At 37.8% G+C, this 14,231-nt stretch overlaps 2 protein-coding genes across 3 annotated transcripts; both read right to left on the reverse strand.

The window, feature by feature from the left end:
- Positions 1–2,200: 2,200 nt before the first annotated feature.
- LOC134227153 (uncharacterized) lies at positions 2,201–3,409 on the reverse strand. Its single transcript, XM_062708453.1, has 4 exons — positions 3,289–3,409; positions 3,116–3,213; positions 2,651–2,846; positions 2,201–2,579 (listed from the first exon to the last, which is right to left on the reverse strand). Exons 1-4 carry the CDS (start codon positions 3,398–3,400, stop codon positions 2,479–2,481), a joined length of 507 nt encoding a protein of 168 aa, XP_062564437.1. The 5' UTR covers positions 3,401–3,409; the 3' UTR covers positions 2,201–2,478.
- An 8,581-nt stretch (positions 3,410–11,990) lies between these two features.
- Positions 11,991–13,289, reverse strand: LOC134227154 (uncharacterized). Of its 2 annotated transcripts, none has more exons than XM_062708455.1 (4): positions 13,111–13,289; positions 12,940–13,037; positions 12,446–12,641; positions 11,991–12,375 (listed from the first exon to the last, which is right to left on the reverse strand). In XM_062708455.1, exons 1-4 carry the CDS (start codon positions 13,220–13,222, stop codon positions 12,275–12,277), a joined length of 507 nt encoding a protein of 168 aa, XP_062564439.1. In that variant the 5' UTR covers positions 13,223–13,289; the 3' UTR covers positions 11,991–12,274. The 2 variants fall into 2 exon arrangements, with proteins under 2 accessions (XP_062564439.1, XP_062564438.1); XM_062708454.1 differs by having other exon boundaries at positions 13,105–13,289.
- Positions 13,290–14,231: the final 942 nt, after the last annotated feature.

A 14,231-nucleotide genomic window follows, 5' to 3' on the forward strand; every position in this document is an offset into this window, starting at 1 on the left:
CCTTAATAACTTTGACAGGTTTCAAGATAGATCAAAGTAGTCTTCTAGACAAACATGTTTTTTGTCATTATGCACAACTTTCTAGAATAAACCATAGTGCTAAAATCATTTTCTAAAAAGTTATGCTCAAAATATGATTTTTGGGGGTCATTCATACAAAACGTGCTCTAATTCCTTACAAAACCGTTTGTCCAATATTGTGTCTTCAGAAAAGATGTTCCAATTCACATTCTTTATAACATTGCAGAGAACAACCACTGCTTTTGTACATCTGCGTAATTTTTTTATTCCATACCGCCCTTCAAGGTGGATAGATCATTGATACTTTCTTATCAAATGAAACCCCAAGAAATATCCTTCAATTCTTCTGAAGACATCATGACTCTAAAATGTACTTTTCAGGTCGAAAACTAAAAAACGCACGTTTTGGGGGCTCCTGAACCAGTGTGCGGCGTCATCAAGCGTCAACGGCGAAAACACGTTGCTCTGCAAAAGCTGCTTGGAGGGGTTACCCGCGCCTCTTTTAAGTAGACTGAAAATGGTTGAAGGGAGTGAAACACTGACTAGTGTTATGTGCCATTTGAAAGAATCCTTTTCCATTTCTTGATTGGCTCTCAAATAAATTTAAAAGAGGGTAGTTCAATATACTCTTGCAACAATTCAACAAATATAAACTGAAATATCGAATAATTTCACAGTGCATACACAAAAGTCACAAGACCAGCTTAATGTCAGATTGACTTCCTACTCAAGGTTGTTGCAACTGTCGCGACAATTTGTTATGACGTGACCGGTATTTCGAATCACCAAAATTGACTACGAGGACTAACTAAGTTTCTTTCTATTAAAGTGGCTTTCCACCTAAATTCTAGCTCACCACATCTTAGCCACTTTCCATTGACCATTCAATGCCAGAGCTTCTGGTTTCGGTGGCATCGTTTGTCAAAGTCATCGTAAATAAAGACCTACGGAATAGCCGCAAACGGAACAATGCAAAATATGAACATCGTAATTTTCCGATGAACAGTAAAAGCAGTGCTCAAAGCCACGGGCGATTTCCAAAGCTTCGTATGCAGCTGCTTTCTTGCTCTGCTATCCCCTATTGAAAAGAAGCTAGGTTTGTTTGCGTGCATCGGTGCATAGGTGATCTATTTTTTGCTGGGCCCGGTTTTAGACATCGTCCAAAATCTTTCCAGCGTTATGCATTGTGGAGAGTCCCAAAGGATGCGACCCCACGCAGTCATACAAGCTATTAAAAAAGAGCCCCTTTAATGGTCGTTATGCTGGTTGTATATCATGTTGCTGCTGTGGAGCAGCAATGGAATGGTGTAAAATGTCCATCCGTAGACTTTTAGAAACCTCGGCAGTTTTCAGCCGACTTTTAGGAAGGGAAATTAAATGTGTTTCCTACCTCCGCTTATTGATTATTGAGTTTAGTTTTGATTGCCGACTCTCGGGATATGACGAACAAAGAAACCCAAGGTGAAATGAAGAAATCGGTGTTGCATACATCGAATTAGCTCCGTATTCATCATTTTTCTGGTATCGATCCCTTTTACTGATAAAAAGTTATTTTTCTTTGGTGGGCGTATCGGCTCATTGCCCCATAGGTAAATTTTCCACATTCAGGTGGAAAAGTCCATTTTTTCCCTGTCAATATCAGGGCAGGATTGATTTTTTGCCATAATTCAAATTCCCTATGCGTACAACGACCAACGACCGAACAACCTTGTAACTTGGATATCAATTTAAAAACAAACACACACAGCTGAGATATTCGTTAATGAAATTACGGTTGATTGCCATAGGAAAATCCACTTGAGCTAGAGAAGAGATCGATCGACTTAAGGGCTACACTCTTTTCCAGTAAGCCAAATTTAGTTAAATTTTTGTATATGTACAGTAGACTGGCCCAGCTTAGGATGGGGAGAAAAAATGTTGTCGAATGCCACGGGGCACCCCCCAGGACTGTGTCTTTTGGTGAGAAAATCATTCTCTCAAAATTTCAGTTCAATCGCTTGTTGCATAAGCTGGCGCATTTGTTTTGAAGTTTGTATGGGGATTTTAGTCAAAATATATAGGAAAATACACCTCCGTCACTCATTCGATCTGGAAATTGGTTCTGATTGCTCGATTGAGCTCAGAATTGCAAAAAAGGCAGTTGGTATGTTACAGAACAATTTCACAGAACATTGTACGATGATTAAATGAACTTTTACTTAGTTCTCGGTTGATTTATTAGGAGCTGAGCTGTGTTCAAAGTTCGTAGTTTTATTTGGTGTTTATTGATAACAAGATGATTTTTTACTAAACCAAAATATAAAGTACAAACACAAAGGGACAGGTTTAAATAGAAGTAAACTTTTCGTTCCTGACCGGTTTCAAACAAAAATGCTTCAACACCATGAATGTTGTTAGAGAACTATTTTTTAGTATAAATAGTTAAAAGTCTTCCTGTCAGGAACAGCATATGCTGATTTACGCCATTTCATCCCCATTGTGTGAAATCAATCGCATCCTATCTTCTGATATGACATCAATTACACCGTTGAGTATTCGAGAGACCAACGTGAATAGCACTTGAACGAGATTAAAAGATGAACATCTTAATAAATAACTATAATGAGTTAGGGTATTAATAACAACTTACAAGTCACAAATGTTATCACTATCATAACCACCAATGTCATGGCGATGGCTGCTGCACTGGGTATATTAGCATCAATCGAAGGCATGTTTCCCAGCGCAATCCCACCACTGATACATCCAATGAATAGTCCAAGAAGTACCATCACATAAATCGTGGAAATAAAACGTAAATGGTATCTGATAAAATCTACGCGATGCTGAAACAAAAGTGAAATTTGTAATTGCAGTTAGAAATGTGTGGTACATTGATTGCTTTCTAAATTATACATTGGAATACATTTTTTGCATAAATCTGAGCAACATGAGTATATAAATAGCTCGATTCAATTGGAAACTTTGAGCCGCTACCGCAAAATCAAACATATATTCAATGGAAATTACAAATCTTGCCTTCTATTCAGGCTGCTCATGATTACGACCGAATTTTATTCAAACCGAGAATATAATATCTACCATTGTTACTTACCATTATCATACCGAATGTGAGAAAAACATCAAAAACCAGCGAGATCAATGAAAGTATGAGTACTGCAATACTGGAGCCGCTAACATAGTCACGGTTATCTATAAAAAATATTAAACTTTTTTTTTTAAATTTTCTTCCACCAAATAAATGAGAATGAATTGACCAACTGCTACGATTTATCGATTTCACTGTGTTACTAGCATTGATGATCAACAGAAACGATCCGGCAAGACACAATCCAGTGTAAATGTAACCCATGATTCGGAAATGCCTATTCGAAACCATTCTGATCGATGGAAGGGTTCCAATGCCGCGCTTAATTTTAACCAGCGCTATGATCTGTACTGCTTGACTTTCCTTTCCAAACTGCCAGTGCGTCATCAGGGTTGCCCTGAAGATTCCAGATAAGCGACAATATGTTTGATCATGGAATAAAGTTGAGACCGCATCGTGCTTTCGTGCTGTGCAGTTCTTTTCTCTCTTTGCTGAAGGAAGTTTTTAATACTACCCGAAGCTATTTTAATTTCAACGGTGCTTCTCAGCGCTATTTGTACCCACTAATCCCGTTACGATCTTTGGAGCCGTACCTTCGTTTTACGTTGGACCCGTTTGCGTAAGTAAAATGCCGACCAGCGGTGGTAATCCTGCAGGGACACCGTTCTGGGAGAAAATCCTCTTAGAAGGTCACGTCTCCACGCCTAGAAATGAACATTAACAAAAACAAGAGGAAGGGTGAGTCACTGCCTTCTCCACTTCCTTCTAAGAATCAAGGTTTCAAGACCGTCCTGCCAAAGCGCGGAAAAAATAGAAGGAAGCTGGAGACTTCAGATATTCCTTCTAACTCTAACATTGGAAATAAGTCGTCTCCTATCGAACTGAGAAGTCAGCTCGACTTGATTCATGACGAAATTGAGCAAATCGAATCTAGAGTAAAGTGCCCAATAGTGGACCTCCAACCAATAGTGGACCCTCCAGCCATTTTTGCATTATTACAGCACAATGTAAACAATTTGCTATGAAATTCCATGATTCGAATCCATGTATTGAAAATGCCCTCCTTAGCCGTGCGGTAAAACGCGCGGCTACAAAGCAAGACCATGCTGAGGGTGGCTGGGTTCGATTCCCGGTGCCGGTCTAGGCAATTTTCGGATTGGAAATTGCCTCGACTTCCCTGGGCATAAAAGTATCATCGTGTTAGCCTCATGATATACGAATGCAAAAATGGTAACCTGGCTTAGAAACCTCGCAGTTAATAACTGTGGAAGTGCTTAATGAACACTAAGCTGCGAGGCGGCTCTGTCCCAGTGTGGGGATGTAATGCCAATAAGAAGAAGAAGATTGAAAATGCTATGGAAAGTAAAATTAGATGATTTTTTACAATTCTATAAAAAATAAACACGAGAGTGTCCATTATAGGAATATTTTGGGGGTCCATAATAGGGAAGCAGAACATCCCGAAACGGAACATGAAAATCAAATGAAGTGTCGACTATAGGGAAGCAATTTCCTATTATGGACCCCCAGGGTGTCTACTATAGGGCGAATTCAGTCAGACTTTAAAATGTTAATTTTAACGAATAACGTCGTGTTTTTGAGTGTTTCATGTATGTATCGTGAAGAGGAGATGCAGAACTTGTTATTAGATATCAAGCAGGATAAATATGTTGAAAATATCTACTCCTTTTGACAGGAAGAGCAAAATTCCGCTGCTAGGGGGTCCACTATTGGGCATTTTACCCTACCTCTAGCCAGGTGATTCGATCCATGCGAAAAAGCAAAGGATTCCGCCAATTGTGGTATCTGTTGCCTAGTTTTCTGGCTTTAGGAATGAGATTTTGAGTAACCAAAGTGAGCCAAATTTATTTTCATAATTGAAACAGATTTTACGACCGTGATTGTGATGAATGATTTGTTTATCTGTTTCAATTATAAAAATAAATTTGGCTAGGGGCTGTTCACAAACCACGTAGACCGAAATTTTACATTTTCAAACCCCCCTCCCCCCTAGTAGACTTTTGTAGACTTTCTTACAAACAGGCTTACTTACAGGCTGTCTTACAAAAAAAAATTGTGGAAACTCAAAGAGTTTTGTTGAGAAATTCAAATTTTTTCTTGTGGAAATTTTCAACAATTTCTTTACAAATTCCGAAGATTTTCCATCGATAATTCCACGAATTTGCATTAGAATTTCCAAAGAAACTGCCATGAAATTTACGAATAATTTCCCATGGAAATTTTGAAGAATTTTAATTATATGTCCAAAGAATTCCTTACGAAAATTCCGAAGAATTTCCGAAATAAGGAAAAGTTTCCCGGGGCTTCCCAGAAAATTTCCAGTGGGAATTCTGAAGAGTTTCTCGCGGAAATTGCGGAGAATTCCCCTTACAAGTTCGTTTTCTTGAATATTCCAAAATGCTTCCCTTGTAAATTCCAAAGAATTTTCCGTTGAAGTAGTACGACATAATTTCTCCATGAAAATTCCTAAGAGACACTTTTAGTTTTCAAAGATGCTCCTGCCGATAATCAAAAGATAAAATCCAAGTGGAAAATCAACACAGAAGAATTTCCTGGTAAAATGCATGATAGTTTTAAGTCTTTGTTCAGACTATAATTTCAGTGAAGTTCATTAGATTTTTCAGGAGAAACTCAAGAGATTTTGGTAGAGCTTGCAAAAAAAAAATCTGGAGAAATCCATAAAAAAATTCAAGCAATTCAGCTTCGCACAAAGCTGATGTATAAATTGTTTTCCAAAAAAAAATGAAAAAGTCTACGTAGACCCTGGGTATATCCCCCCGTCCCCCTTCGTAGACTAACGTAGACTTTTTCGAAACACCCCCCATCAAGAGTCAACGTGGTTTATGGACAGACCCTAATATGACATCAGCATCTAGTCGAATAGGATGCCCCCACCAAGGATAGTACCACATAGTACACTAGTTAATGATTTGAGTGTGTTCACGTAGATCACGTAGAAGTAACAGGTATTTGTCGCAAAATTCATCCATGAATTTCACCGGGAAATCGTTCGGGAATTTCTTGTAGTTCTTTTAGGGATTCCCTCGCTTGAAGAATTTCTTTTTAAAATTCATACGATAATGCCGCTGTGATAGTAGCAGGTTGTGTTAAAATAATAATCGAAAATACGAAATGAAAGCATGAGTTATTTGAATGAGATTTGAATTGCTAAATCGAAGCAATCGGCGCTCGAATAGCAGGCGCCCATTAGAACACGAATATAAGCTCGATTGACAGAACGAAATGAAGAAAAAAATATTCGACGATGTCCTAAGGACATTCGCTCGGCCACGACACCCGCCTGAACTTTTTTCAGGATTTTTTTGCTAAAACTCAGACCGAAATACCATATTAAATTTAATATGAATTTCTGAAGAAATTCTGGGAACAAATTCTTAAATACATCCCAAATTTTCTGAACGAACAAATTTAATAGATATTTAGTCACGACATTTTTTACACTTGTTTAATTTTAAATCTGCTTTATTTCAGTTGAAGGTAGGTTGATGTCGAATGATTTCGATTTATAGAGTTAATCCGAATAGCCATTTGAAAATATGTATTTTTAAAAGGAAATACCATTCACGATACGCGATTTACTGAACCTAGCAGTTTGAATACTCTTTTGAAGAAAATGTGCCTCGGTGTAGCTTAAAATATCTGACGGGGTGCTCAATTTCCATCATTTTTGACGGCGGCAGTGACGTGTAAAAACCAACGACATAATATGAACTGTGACGGTAGGGGATACTGGGTAGACTTGATCCACTTTTCTGATTTTCAATGTATCACAACCAAAATAAATAAACATACGCGATCTCCACACAGACTCTCTAAAAAATATAGTATTTAACTTTATTGATGTATGACAGTCCTTAAATTATTGTTGTTATTGATACACAATCGATTTTTTGGAGTGCTGTCAAAAATCGACTTTGTAAATATTCGGGGGAAATTGATCCCTCTTCAAGAACTTGCTTTGATAAAATTAGAAAGGTGCCCTCAGATTTTTTAAATATTTTCCCTTCATAACAAGCGGAATTATCGAATTGATGTGCGTATACATGAACTATTTTTGTTATTGAATTCGACAGCATATGCAATTTTAAAATTTGGGGAGACTTGATCCCCTTTCTATGAGATCTACGCAATAACTATTTTTTCCCGCCAACCCTTCATAAAATCCATCAAATCTACAAAAAAATAGAAGCCTAAGAACAGATTTATTTTTTTTTTTTTTTTTTCGCCAAATTGTTGTATGGGTGACTAACGGGGGATCAAGTGTCGCCATATTGAGGCAAAAACTTCAAATCCAAATATCTTAAAACTTGGATGGAATGTTGACATTTTCATCAGTACATATAAGCATAATTATGGCTTGTTGCTGTGAAAAAACGAAAGACTTTGGTCATTGTTATGAAAAGTTATTCAAATTTTGCGTGGCCAATATTTTTTTTTAGGAAGGTCAAAACATACAAACCGCCCTGCAGAATAAATAAGGTTGTCAATCCAAAAAATAACTCACCATATAAAGGTCATTTGTCTAGACGATCTATACAAAAAAATACACTAGAACAAAACTACTTTAGTTCTCGATTATACAGGGGGTGATCAAGTCTCCCCAACGAGTTCTCCCATATACACTAGCGCCACCAAGCGGACGAGTTCCAAAATAATATGATCTGCGACAGTATGGTTTTTGGCCTCTTGAACAAAAATGGTAGAAAACGGCAGCTTTCTAAATTTTTCGGATTCCGAAATATCTTACTAATATCAGCAAGAACATCATGCTGGTGTAGTAATACAACACCACACTAATGTCGAATTCGTTTTTAAACCTGGGTCAGTGCCAACCCGAACCCTGAATAAAAAAACATTTTCAGGTCCATCTGTCATTGGATATGTTGGTGTGCGTAGCATCGTGTTTGTTGTGATTTGAAACATATGATCCAGGACATCCAGTGCACTAGCAGTGCGTTGGCCTTGACTAATCAGATAATGATAAATAAAAATGTTCAAGTGCGTGAACTGTTTTTGCGGATAATGGAATTTACTTTTGGACGGCGGATATATGTATTTAATTATTTATATTCTATAATGCCGTGCACATTTTTATACAAAGAATTCCGTATAGAATTCATGTAAAGGAGGTTTTCTATTTTTACAAAAATTTATCTAATAAATCATATTGAAATTCCAATCACTATTTCTGCAAAAGTTTTTTTTTTTTGAAGACACTCAGAAGCATGTAATAAAAATTCTCCAGGATACGCTAATTTTTTTCCTCGCCACCCCTCTTGATGAAGATAGCCTCACACCTGGGGAATATTTTCCGCCGGATTTTCAATGGGGCCGGGATTTTGATTTTCCGTGCCCAAATCCTGAAAACATATGTAAAAGATCTCCGGGGGAAAAGTCCGTGGACCAAATTCCCGAGTTGTGAAGCTACCTTAATGCTAGGATTTCCTTCCGAAAATCCTCATCTCTTAATAGTCCAACATAGAAAACATAACAACGTTTTGCTCCGGAAGTTCCTTCAGGAATTCCCCCGCAGGTTTCATCTCTACATGTTCCTTGAGGAAATCTTACGAAAGTTCCTTGCGGATTTTTTCCGGAAGTTCCATGAAGGATTCCTCAGAAAGTTCCTTCAGGATTGTCTCCAGAAGTTCCTTCGGGATTTCCTCCGGAAGTTCCTCCAGGAATTCCTCATAAGTTCCTCCGGAAGCTCCACCAGGAACTCCTCCGGAAATTCCTTTAGGAATTCATCCGAAAGTTCATTAGGAGTTCCTCCACTAATTCATCCAGGAATTTCTTCGTAAAACTTCCTGCTTCCTGGAGGAGTTTCCGTAAGAATTTCTGTTTTAGCTTCCGGTGAAACTCGTGAAGGACTTCCGGGGGAATTCCTGGAGGATTTTTCGGAAGATTTCTTGGAAGAACTTCCGGCAGAACTCCTCCAAGAACTTCCAGAATTCTTCAAGGAACTTCCGGAGAAATTCCATAAAGACCTTCCAGAGGAATTCCTCAATAAACTTTCAGAGGAATTCCTCAAGAAACTCCCAGAGGAGTTCTTAAAGGATCTTCCGGAGGAATCCCTCAAGGAACTACCGGGGGAATTCCTTAAAGACTTTCCGGAAGAATTCCTCAATAAACTTCCAGAGGAGTTCCTAAAGGATCTTCCAGAGGAATCCCTCAAGGAACTTCCGGAGGAATTCCTCAAGGAACTTCCGGAGGAATTCCTCAAAGAACTTTCAGAGGAATTCCTCCAAATTAATTCCTGGAGCAACTTTCAATATATATATATATATATTCCTAGAAGATTTTCAAAGGAATTCATCTCGAAGGGATTTCTTGGAAAAAAAATATGGAGGAATGCCTGAAAGATATCGCCAATGAATGCATACAAGAATTCAAGAAATAATTACTGGAATTAAATTCTGAAACGCACGAAAGAGTTTTTGGAATAATTTCAAAAGAAATTCTGCATATTATTTTAAGAAAGAATTCTATTCGGTATTCCTCAGATATATTTGTCTGACAATTCTTAGCGGATTTTGTGAACGGGTTTCAAGGGGAATTTCCAAACTAATTCCATCCACCGACCTAATTTAGGACACAATCTGTGAGGAAAACCCTGAATGAACGTATGAATATCTTCCCTAACAATTATTTTTGAAACTGAATCTAGACAACAGTACCGGATTAATTGCATTTAAAACTACAATAATATATATTATACGAAATCCCTGAAAAAAAAATTTCAACGTGCATTTTATTTGAATAACAGACAGTTTCGTTTTTCCCTTCTGCTTGTTTATTCCGCCCAGTCCGACCCACTCATATGGTTTTGACAGTTGAAGTACAGTTGTATTGGTGAACCCGGTGCGAAACCGTGAAACAACACAGTGTGAACCCGACAGCTTTGGGGTTGGAACTAGTGCGAACCTAGTTCCAACCTGAGCGAATAAAAAAACACTTTGACAGCACTTAGGTTGGAACTGGTTCCAACCTAGGTTGGAACTTTTTAAAAACGAATTCGACATAAGCTTCATATTTTAAAAATGTATAAAATGTGTACCCTTGCACAAATCCATAAATTAAACACTTCCTCAATCCGACACAGTTATTTGCCTAAATTCCGACCACCCGCACTTGACCGAATGAGAAGGTCTCACTAGGCCAATTCTACACGTATTGTATTTACCTGGGAGCTGCGGATAGAGTCAAAACGAGTGTCAACGAATCTCCAAAGCAAGCTGTCAAAAAGTATCCATCGCATCGAGAGAGGTTTTGTGCATTTTGAGCACAGCCGAGAGAGTACACGTATAAATCGACTCATACTAAATATAGCTCATTTTGAACAAATTTCAATTTTCTGGCGTCATTTTAAATATATCGACGAATTCAATGTAAGTGGAGGGTATGAATTAATTTAACATTCGACATGTTAATTAATACAAGGCAGTAAATTTACGAAATCTTTTTAATGAGTTTTATAAAGAAAAACACAATGATAATTCAATGTGAGAAAATCGTAACGTGTACATTGAACACCGAGAGGAAATTTTCAAGTTTCAAGCAAAATATCTTGAAAATTGGATTTGATCGAGTCCGCAGCTCCCAGGTATTTACTCTTCGTTATTATGAAACCTCCAAATTATTACCACATGTGCACAACAAGCACCATGTACATTCACGCTGTTTGTTAAACACACCGACCGTCGTTTGCTCACTCCTCGTTCAACCATTATTTCCTAGATGCTAAGTTAACTTAAGAAGTTTGTAAAAATACAGAACACACTTCCAACTAGACGTTCTCCTCGTTAAGTTTATTTTACCCGAGCAACCTACGGCAAGCTCGTTACACTGGTAAGCACCAACAACGCAATTTGTATGAAAACCACGACTTACTCTGACGTTTTGAGGTCCACAAAGGTCTTTTTTGGTCCGATCGGAGATCTTAACATCTCAAACAAATCTCGATGGACGGGAAAATTTGTAAGTCCCTAAATTGTTCAAATCGGCTCACTAACGGCTGAGTTATAGCGATTTGAAGATAGTGTCTTTCGAGGCATGGTCGTTCGTGTAAGTAAAACCTATCACGGAGGAGTGTCAAGATGACTAAGATTCCGGAGATTTCTGCGTTATTCAAAGGCTGACAAATCAAATCAACTTTTAGGCTGGGGATCTTTAATAGTTAAGATAGCCTGGTCATCTGGTCCATGGATTTTGTCCCACTCAATTTTTTAGTGTTGCGGGAGTGAAGAGATTTCGACACGAAAAATCAACTATCCCGCTGGCCTCATTTAAAATTACAGAAATCATTTAAATCCTCAAAATATTCAAAACCTTATTCTTCAAGTTCAGTAAACCCTCTAGATGACTTAAGTTCTTTTATAGATTTTCTAAACATCCCATTACCTAATGATTCCATAGATTTCCCAAACTGTTTGGATTTATTATGGAATGAGGATTCTGGCAATACGGGACAGGTAGGCTGAATCCGGGACTGTCTCGCACAATCCTGACTTCTGGGGTCGCTTTATTTTAACGTATTCATGCTGACTTTGACTCAAAGTGATTCACTTGAAGTGAATTTGTGTCAAATACTTGCAGTTTATAATTAATAAAATTCATTGATAGTTTAATACGTCACACGCCTCCGTAACGCATACAAAGTGAAACTATAGACACTTACGAAGGAAGGGTAAAACGGTTTTGATTTTAAGTTTCAGATAATTTTGGTGAAAAAGCGTAATTCACTGGGCGTGTTATCATTCGATATATATGGATGTGATAGATAGACAGTTCACATTGCCGACGGTAACAAAAACCAACCATGTTTCAGTGATTAAAAACAAAATTTAGATGTATGTAACTCTAATCATCGTTGCCATTTTATAAATGTGCAGATTCAAAATTAGTAGTTTTATTTGGTGTGTATTGATAACAAGATGTTTTTTAACTAAACCAAAATACAAAGTACAAACACAAAGAGACAGGTTTCAATAGAAGTACATTTTTTGTTCCTGACCGGGTTCGAACAAAAAATGATTTTACACCATGAATGTTGTTAGAGATCTATTTTTTAGTACGAATAGTTAAAAGTCTCCCTGTCAGGAACAGCATATTTATGAAAATGCTGATTCACGCAATTGCATCCCCATTATGTGAAATCAATCGCATCCTATCCTCTGATATGACATCAATTACACCGTTGAGTATCCAAGCGATCAACGTGAATTGCACTAAAACGAGATAAAAGGTTAATATCTCAATAAATAACTATAATTAGTTAAGGTATCAATAACAACTTACAAGTCACAAATGTTATCACTATCATAACCACCAATGTCATGGCGACGGCTGCTGCACTTGGTATATTAGCATCAATCGAAGGCATGTTTCCCAGCGCAATCCCACCACTGATACATCCAATGAATAGTCCAAGAAGTACCATCACATAAATCGTGGAAATAAAACGTAAATGGTATCTGATAAAATCTACGCGATGCTGAAACAAAAGTGAAATTTGTAATTGCGGTTAGAAATGTGTGATACATTGATTGCTCCCTGAACTCCCTACGCACAATGGGTGGATAGAAATTCATGAATTTCTAAATAATACATTGGAATACATATTTCGCACAAAGCTTAACAACACGAGTATATAAATGATTCGATACAATTGGAAACTTCGAGCCGCTATCGCAAAATCAAACATTAAAAATCGTGCTTTCTCTTCAGGCTGCTCATGATTACGAAAGAATTTCATTCCAACCGAGAATATAATATCTACCATTGTTACTTACCATTATCATACCGAATGTGAGAAAAACATTGAAAACCAGCGAGATCAATGAAAGTATGAGTACTGCAATACTGGAGCCGCTAACATAGTCACGGTTAGCTAGAAAAAATAATTAACATTTTTTGAAAATTTTTTCCACCGAATAAATAAGATTGAATCGACCAACTGTTACGATTTATCGATTTCACTGTGTTACTAGCATTGATGATCAACAGAAACGATCCGGCAAGACACAATCCAGCGTAAATGAAGCCCATGACTCGGAAATGCCTATTCGAAACCATTCTGATCGATGAGAGGGTTCTAATTCCGCGCTTAATTTTAACTAGCACTATGATCAGTACTGCTTGACTTCCCTTTTCAAACTGCCAGTGCTTCATCATTCAAGCCTGAAGATTCCAGATAAGCGACATAGAATATGTTTGATCAAGGAATAAAATTTATGCCGATGTCAACGAAATGGGAGAGCGCAAGAATAGAATGTTTGTTCTGGATACGGATAATATGTTGCTTGGTCGGTTGGTGCAATTGCCGCACAGCAAAAGGCAACAATGTATTCAATGATTCCTCTGGATTGAATTTAATGCAAAGGACTGTACTGTTTGAATTTAAACAATTAGTATGAAGGACAAAACAGATGGGGTGTGGGCCGGTCCGAAAATCAGCGACGGCGGCGGTGATGACGTTTTTCGCCGATTTTTCAAAAGATTATTCTGAAACTTTATTTATTTATTTGCTCAGACTAAGAAAAGAGTGACCTTTGCAGTACATAAAAGCCTTCTCCTTTCAGTTCGGTCCATGACCGCACTTTGATAACCATGCAGTCTGCTGAGTGTCCGCAAATCGTCTTCCATTCGAATGATCCAATTTTCTCGCTGCGTGACTGATCTTCTTATGCCCGTTGGATTGATGTCGAGAACCATTTTACCCGGATCACTGTCCGACATTGAGGATATGTGTCTGGCCCACCGCAGTCGGCCGATTTTCGCAATCTGAACGATGGATATTTCTCTCAAAAGCTGACACCACTCGTGGTTCATTAACCTCGTTCACGTACCGTCCGCCATCCCAGCATTCATGCAGTATATGGCATCTAATGTTTTTGTTTTTATTTCGTTTAATTCACGCTATCAAAGCTTTGAAGATATCGACTTGCTGTTTTCTAGCATAAAATGGCTATACATTAGACCTCTTCATGTTTTCAAAAAGTATCAGAAATTCAAACGGTCAGCCCAGAATCACAAATCTTATGCTAAAATAAGGGTTTTGAGACAAAATGGATAAAGAAACTCG

Source organism: Armigeres subalbatus, chromosome 3, assembly GCF_024139115.2.
Source record: "Armigeres subalbatus isolate Guangzhou_Male chromosome 3, GZ_Asu_2, whole genome shotgun sequence".
Lineage (NCBI taxonomy): Eukaryota > Metazoa > Arthropoda > Insecta > Diptera > Culicidae > Armigeres > Armigeres subalbatus.